Source organism: Mytilus trossulus, chromosome 11 (assembly GCF_036588685.1).
Source record: "Mytilus trossulus isolate FHL-02 chromosome 11, PNRI_Mtr1.1.1.hap1, whole genome shotgun sequence".
NCBI classification, from domain to species: Eukaryota; Metazoa; Mollusca; class Bivalvia; order Mytilida; family Mytilidae; genus Mytilus; species Mytilus trossulus.
In genome coordinates, this window is record NC_086383.1 from 14,689,314 (window position 1) to 14,698,095 (window position 8,782).

Genomic DNA, 8,782 nt, shown 5'->3' on the forward strand with positions numbered 1-8,782 from the left:
GGATGATTTCAACTTCCCCATTTGGAACTCTTGTTTAAATAGCTTCCTTGTGACATTAACTTTCTATCATTAAAATCATGATAGGTAATACAAGCACAGGGATATCGTATTATTGAAAGATATATACCCAGGATGCAGGTGCAGGTGCAGGTGCTGCTGGAATGATGCTACTTAAAAATGGAAAGTTCACGACTGGAAAGCTAAAATCATCTCTTTTGTCATAAAGTATGTAAGTCAAGATATGAGGCCGACTTAACTTTATCTGTAGTATCCTTTATATCTAGTCCGATTGGATAGATGCGTTCAACATGGTCACCAAATTTTGAATGATTTAGTGGGAGAACATCATCTATATAGCGGATAGTAAAGTTAAAGGACATTACTCACTTCTTAAAAGTTCCTGTATGGAATCAACTTCATAATAATAAAGAAACTAATCGGCAAGAAGAGATGCAGAGTTGGTTTACATAGGAATGTTGACAGTCTGTTAAAAACGCGTCCGCCTAACAAAACAAATGTGTTGGCAATCAATACATCAAGCATCGTGATAATGCAGTTTCAGAGTGATCCTTTACACAGTATGATTTATCCTCCCTAAGACAAGATACTTGTATCTAAGTTGGCCATTCCTTTTAAGGAAACAACGCAATATCAGCTCTTTCAATTTTTGTTTTAGTTTGAAATATGGAAAAATTGTATAAAGTGTTAAAAAGTCAAATGTGTTAATACTATTGCAAGGTGAAATAGAGTAAGACTGTATGTTCCCCTTAAAGATCTTTGGAATTTTTTTAAGTATCAGCATGTGATTCACGCCATCTTTAGAATGGGCAGTTTTCAATAACTGTGGAGCCCGGCTTTGATTGCTGATACAATTGCTGTTAATAATTAAGAAAGAGGTTTCGTGTAGCACTTGGAAGATCCAGCAATATACTGTTGTTTGTAAGGACACTTATGCAGTTTAGGTATCCAATACAGTGATGGAAGATCAAGTTATTCATTTTTGGTTGAAATTCCAAAGGAACATAGAACAGACCTATGAGTATCCAGGATTTCCTCTATAGTAAGTTTTGAGAGGGTATATGTTGAGTTTCATTAATTACCTTGTTCGTGCTTGCACATATTTTTTGGAATTGTGTGTCCTCTATGCTTTTCATCTTTATAATTGTTTGGCTTTTTTTTATCTAAGAGTCACTAATGAGTCTTATGCAGAAGAATCATCCGTCTGGCGTATCAAAAAATAAGCCTGGTACCTTTGATAACTATCATTTAATTCATATAGAAAATTTCAATCACAAACGTCATCTGATTTGTCCCATATGTGGTATAAATCAAGAATTTATAATGGTTAATCATACATACTTTCGAGAATGTAAAAAGTACAGTCTCATCGTATGCAGAATATTTTTTTTTAACTTTTTTTAAGGCGGACATTGTTTTTTCCGTATCATCTTTATTTCAATTGTAATATTGCTTGTGATAAACAAGGATGTATCGTCTGTGATATTTTGTTGTCTCTAACGTGTTAAAAAGCTTTCTTAACTATCTAGTAATAACTCGAAAAATATGTGTCTTCCAATAAAAGTTGCTTGCCATTTATACGGATTTTTTTTTGATAATTTCTACCTCATTAATGAAGCGAATTTTAATACGATGAAAATGCTAATCGTTTTGAACTCGACATAACTTACCTGAAAACATAGTCTTCAAAATATTCATAAGTTGTGGAAACCAAAGATGCTCACAGGTTGTACAGTTGATGTGCTGACATTTTCGTAAATTCAAACGAACTTCACTTATGTAATCTAATTCGACAGCTATAACTAACATATTATCTTCTATAAAGTAATCATATAGTTCATGATTTTCCTTTGTTATTGTCACTATGACTGCTTTAAACATGTGAACATACTGGCCCAGGCTTTTCCTTAGTGGAAATCCGTTCAGATAATCTTTAGAAAGGATAGCACAGTTAACATCAAATTTTGTTTTTAGCTTTTTCGACACATTCTGCACCCATTGAATTTCTTTTATGTCGTCACCATTAAAAAAAGCAACATCAGTAGGCACCGATTCAGCTATTTCCTTCTTAATCCCTGTAAATAAAAGGTGAACTATAAAGCATTAAGCTTCCTTGACTTAGACATTCTAATTAGCATGACACAGTTGTTGGTTCTTCTTCAATTCATGAACATGGTGAATCTTTACTCATTGATTTAGTTTCTACAATGAATAAAAAAAAGTTACTGAATTCTTTATCGTTGGGAATGTTGATACCTTTCAAAATCTTATTTCAAACATCATGTAACATTACAAAGGGGAAATACACGATTTTTAACAAAATAATCTATAGGTGTTTAAAGTTTTAACGCTATATGTGCAATTATAAAGATTAACATCAGTAATTATTAAATTATTAATTGACTGTGTTCCTTTAGCACGGGTTCGTTAAAAATGTATCAACGTATCCATAAGCGTGCCGATGACTAACTTTGATAGCTAATTAACATTCGATAGTCACAAAATGAAACGAACGGAATGCAAATTTTAATATTCATGAGATAAAATTGTCTTTCTCTATTGTGTATCAAAATTATATGCTTAGAAAGTAATATTTGATTTTTGCAAACCAATTTGCTAAGAGGTAACCGAATAAGATATATAATTGATAAGATTTTACAAGAACAAAATAAAAGTTACATTGCTGACCTGGAATAAATAAAAAGAATAACCAAACAAGTCTACGAGTCTTCAATGTTGTTATCAGATTGAAATTAGTGTTAACTTTACCTGAAGTCTGTTCATGCCGTACTCCTAGTGGAAGTTCACAACTTATAGACACTACAAGAAACAAATTGAAACTGTTTCACTTTTTTGTGGCAAACTCTTATCTTTGATATAACGTTTGACTTTTTTTAAACTTTTGTACGTTAAAAATCACTACAATTGTGCTTATTGCATAGCAACTAAATAACCATGTTCTTTTACCTTAATTCAGAATTGAGGTTTTCCATGCACAATCTATACGAGATCTGTCAATTTTTCACAGCCCGTAGCTTGAAAACATGCCCTGTGACCTATTCTTTTAAAGTTTTTTTCTAAATAGCACGATGAAAAAAATACAGTTTGACAACTTATTAAAAAATTCTACATGTTGTAAGGATTTCAATTCAAGCACGGTGACCCCATCTACCATTATCTATTTTTCAAATCAAGTGATAGAGTCAAATAAAATTGAACTATTTATAATTTTCGCATCAAGAATGAAATGATATGTGCGTTAAACTTTAATGAAACAATAACGCGACGACACTTTCTCTGCATTTATTTGGATAAGAATACGGATATAATTAGGGGGAAAGCACAATACAAGCACACGTTGAAAATTGTAAAGAAAATAGTTTGTTTTGTATGGAACGTAAACAAAGTGGTTATTTAGCGGAATAACTTTTCCTGTGTTTCAAATGTTAACAGTCTCTGAAATTCATTGGTCTGTACAGAGTAAATTTGATATAGTTTTGGAAATATTTTAAGATACAGTGTCAGCTTTGTAATCGTATAAACTATGTCTACTCAGGACGGACAGGAACATCGGAATAAAGCTATCGAAAGTTATCGAAGGCTGAGAGAAATACATGGGCACTTGATTCGGCAGAAAGAAAATAAAAAAATGAGGTTCCGTTAGTTTGAGTAAAGCCAGCCCCGAGTATCCACTTGCGTCTACAAACGCAAGTTGATAGTTGGAAATGTCTGTAGTCAGACCGGTTCCGTGTTCCCTGATTCTGTTATATTTTTTTTCTAAAAATTTTCATGCAAACGACTGACTTTTTATTTTTCAAACGGTAAGAGAATGTAAACAAACTAGATCTTGAAATCGTTTAGATTTTATATTTGTGTGAATTTACGCTTGAATGAGTATTCGTTTTTTGTTTTTTTTTAGTTGGAAATAGTGTATATGTACAAGTTGGGAGACAAAACGACTGAAAGAAAATTAACAAATTACCTTTTAGGGCTCTGAGGGGCATATTGCTCATATACGAAGCATCGGAAAAGGCCCGGAAAGTTTCATATTTAAAATTAGTTTTAAGAATAAGTATACCAGCATATATATACATGTAAAGCGTCAGTTAACATTTTCCAGACCATCATCGCGGATGCCCTCCCTCTCTTACAAAACCTACACATTGTATTTATTGTTAACTTGATCCCGTCCTGAACATGCATGAAATATTTTCCACTGGACGTACACCAACCGATGATCAAAGCAATCAATCCTACAATTTACACCCGTCACTTGCAACTTTAGCTGTTAAAATCTAAATCATTACCTGTATTTTTTTCAAAGAAATCGACAAAGTTTAAACGCATACCACGAGGAAGACCAAAATTGAACAGTTACGAAAAGAAAAACTACATATCTACGGTACCGCTTGCTCATTATGGGAGTGGGGTAACATGAGACTCTATTTGTAAAAGTACAAGGACAAAAAATCATGACAGGTTACTGGATTAGGTATTTTGATAAAATAAAAAGGCACATAGAGTACAGACTCCGGATTACATCTGATACAGGTTGAATTTCAAGCTGGAACTTTCAAATTTCGCAGTAGTTTTACTTATATAAAGAATGCATATATGATTTCAAGATTATTTTTTTTTTTTTCACAAATGACAGAATGTTGAAATTTGTGAAATTTTGAGCACAGTTTTCTAACTCGAATAATTCAGTCCCTCCCGGTAATCGATCTCTCCTACTTATGTAGTAAGCGGAATATAACGGGTGGGTCTTTTCACCACCGAACACTACCACACACCACCGAACACCCAAAAAAACATCAACCACTAAGAAAATCAGTGATTTTATTTAATAAAACGATAAAATCAATCAAATTACATAAAATTTAACATTTTTTAATTTATTTCTATGTGCATCATTTTTCTGAAAAAGTCGATAATCAATATACAGAAAACCTCCAGATTCATCACTATTTTCCGGATTACATTGTGTGTATCATTTGACATCTATTACCTCGTACTATTATACTTATATATTAATACTTAAAATTTTGTACATGATTTTAACACTGTCTCTTTTCTTATTATTGGTATATCTATTTTATAATAGAATAAGTAAAATGAAGAAAACATATATTTGAGGTGTCCAGTGGTGGACGTTTGAGTGACTTTCTTTGTCTGTTCGATGTTGATATTTGTAGAATTGATAGCTTAACATATTATATTTAGGTCACATTTATACATATATATTTATGTTATAACAAAAAAAGACGTAAACTTTAATTTGTGGGTTGTTCGGTGGTGTTCGGTGGTGAAAAGATTAACAGTTTGCCATGGTTGTCCGACTTGCCGAGGAAACAAGTAACACATTTACACCAAGCAGAGTATACTGCACTGCATGTATTGTATGTACCAAGTCAAGAATATCACAGCTGTTTATCATTCTTTTGATGTTTTTCAACTTTTGATTTTTTCATTTGATAAGGGATTTTTTTCGTTTTGAATTTTTCTTAGAGTTTTGTTATTTTATTTTTTGAAATTTGTATTTTATCAGAATCATTATTTTCCTCATAATTTTCACAAATAACAGAATGTTTAACCTTTTTGGACTGGTGCATCAAGAAGTGTCTTCTATAAACAACTGTTTTCAAAATTGTATTGTATCGTCTCGAACATTCATGAACTATTTGCCACTGAACGTTAAACAACCATCAAACCGAGCAATTAAAAAACTGTCAAATGAATCTTTTTTTTTTTATTTCTATAATTCTGCATCACGAGATGCAGTGACGATACCACCATTGTCTTATATGATGGAGTTAAAAATCAGTAATTCGGATGTGTCTCACGTGAAATGTTTCATTTAATTTTCACGAAAACTGAACAACAATCTGAAGGTTTTTTTTTGGTTTTCATCTAGAACAAAAATATTATTCAAATAATTTTGTTTCAAATATTTACGTGAATTTAACGTGTACAAAATTCCGGTGATTTATACATGAACTATTATTATAAGATTCACATGGAACCTGTTTGATGTTAAAATCAGACGAGATTAATATTAATTTATATGCGTGAAATTCCATGTGCAGGACGAAATAAAATTATATCTGATTCAGTTGAATTTTATATTGTATTACTAGGAACTTTACGACAGGGGAAATGAAAATAAAATTCACTCATTCACATCCTGACACATATTTTTTTCTCCATTTCTCTGAAAAGGAATGACGCTATATTCTCTTCACCATAACGTCACACGTTTTTGGTCAAATTCTAGGCCTATCGCCCAACTTTGAAGCCATTTATTTCAAAAACAAGGATGGTGACATAAGAGTTTTTATACGTGTATGGATTCACAATGCAATCCTGGATATTATGTTAGTTTTTTGTTTTTCTCCGTATATAAGAAAATAGCCATCCATTCGAAAATCTAAAAAGGTAAGCCGAAAAAAAAGGCATTTCCCCTATATACCTAAGTAAATTTGTCGCCAAAATTGACGTTTTCCTATGAAAATTACAAAAAATCAAAAATGGTGACCCCTATTTTTTATTTCATATTCCGATGTAACTCGATTCAAAGTACACGTATGCCAAAAATTTTGGAATTCGGGAGATATGCCATTCGGTATCGTGTAACCTTAATAGCATGCAATTGTTCGAGGTCTAAGTAATGCAATCATCAGGGTTTGAGTACATAAGTGAATAATTTTACAAACCTTCATTAGCATTCAATATATGAAGCTTAACGTCAACTCGGCTAGGTATTTCTGTGTTGATACCACAGTCTTCAATCATTTTTGTAAGGAATGACATGACAGCAGTTTCGAATTCTTTAGAATCACCAAGTACACTTGCTGCTATTGTTGTCAACATAATCAAGGAGCCTTTCTTCACAAACTTTATCTTGAACGGTTCAGCTTTCTGTGATGGACTTCGTAGAGTTGCTTCTACAGCTTCGAGGTTCCAGTGCTCAGGAGTTGCTATTTGCCACAGGACAGGACGTTCCATTGCATCTAAAATTAAAAGGGTAATTATCTTTTATACAATTATCATATACACAATAATATTATCTTTCAGTTATGTATATGTTGTTGCTATTTGTAAAAAATATAACATTTTTTTATTGTCTTCCTTTCTAAAAATGCACAACATGCTGGATATCAAAAACATAATATATTTGATGAGTTACTGGCATTAAAAGATATCATACCTGAACATGCTTCCTCTGGAATAAGTACGTTAGGTCTGTCATACTTCACATGCATCTCTAATTTCTTTATTGTTCGTGACATTTCTACCAGCGTAACTGAAATAGACTTCAAATTCAACAAATGCATATGATTAAACATTCATAGTATGTGTTGTTCAGTGATTGTTATCTTAGACAAGCATTCGTAGAATTTGATAAAATTTGGAATGGAAATAAGGGATGTGTCAAAGAGACAACAATCCGACCAAAGATCAGAAAACAAACGATGGCCAGCAATGGGTTTTCTAAACAGAGAGACAATCCTGCACCAAAAGTTTTCTTTTCTTTCAATTGCTTCTACTGCTTGCACTACTGAGTTAAGCCAAAAACTAGAGAAAACAATTTACAACAAAAATAACAACATATACTTTCAAAAATTCAGTGAAAAAAATCAATAATTAAACAGTTGTTGCATATAAAATGGTCCTGTGTAGACTATATGATTTTTTTTTAACATCATAGCTTTCAAAACTTAATATGAAAAAAAACATAAAAATCCTTGCCTTGTGTTTTTTCTTGGTTTTCCTGTACCTCCTTGATACCTGATCTTGTCTCAAGCAGTTCGGTTCCAATCTTTTGATAACTGTTTTCCTGAGATTTTTTCACTTCTTTCAACTCTTTCTGTAAGTTTTCTTCCGTATTTTGTATCTTTTCTGAGAGCGCTTGTTGCGCTTGTGCTGCACAATAGTTTGTTTCTTCAGTTACATGTCGGTTGATAGCATCTGTATTTCTTATTGATTTATTTATAAGTCTTGTTTCCATACCATTGAGATAAGCCACATTGTTATTAGAGCTGGATTTCACTTCCTTTAATACCTGTTTTCAAAACAAACTGTTTTTAGACAACACAAAGCTGAAGTAAACTGAACTGCGAACAATGCCTATGATCATCGTTGCATTGAAGCACGAGACATTGCAAACATAGTTAAAAATCTATTTGATTTTATATCTTGATTATTGATTGTTTAATAACGTGAATAGTGAAAGTATCGAATCAACACTTCTACAGAAAGTTGACCACTTGTTATCCAGAGCTTATATGATGAAAACATTTAATAAAATTTTTAGCTCCAAAGACATGTGTTTTGGGTAAATTCCTCCTTTCAAGGCTCTATTATCAATATAATAAAATCAAATAACTCGAGGTGACATCTAGCAATATCCTATTTATACTCGTTATGAAACCTATACAAAATATTCTACTTTTAATTATTATAATAAAATCCGCTTAACGTTGATCAAGTCTTTGAAACCTAAACCGTTTACAGTCCGATATCATCTATCTTGAGCAAACAGAAGCGTCATACAGTTTGTTTCTTTTTTCTGTTTTAGAAAAATAGGCTTTGAAAAAAGGCGAATTTAAAGGTAGAAATTGGACTATTTAACTGTTTTAAATTAATCAATAAATATAAATAGTATATATTGCCTAAGAGGGAAATTATTCATGCTGGATTTTTGCACGCTCTCATTGACCTCACCAATAACTGCATGTAAATAGAAAAGCCACAATATCATTGC

General features: G+C 32.1%; 1 protein-coding gene across 1 annotated transcript; it reads right to left on the reverse strand.

Moving 5' to 3' along the window:
- Positions 1 to 2,182: 2,182 nt before the first annotated feature.
- LOC134689760 (uncharacterized) lies at positions 2,183 to 8,079 on the reverse strand. The gene is made up of 5 exons (XM_063549732.1): positions 7,768 to 8,079; positions 7,226 to 7,321; positions 6,732 to 7,028; positions 2,788 to 2,838; positions 2,183 to 2,220 (listed from the first exon to the last, which is right to left on the reverse strand). The coding sequence occupies exons 1-5, from the start codon at positions 8,024 to 8,026 to the stop codon at positions 2,183 to 2,185; spliced, it is 741 nt and encodes a 246-aa protein (XP_063405802.1). The 5' UTR covers positions 8,027 to 8,079.
- Between the last annotated feature and the right edge of the window lie 703 nt (positions 8,080 to 8,782).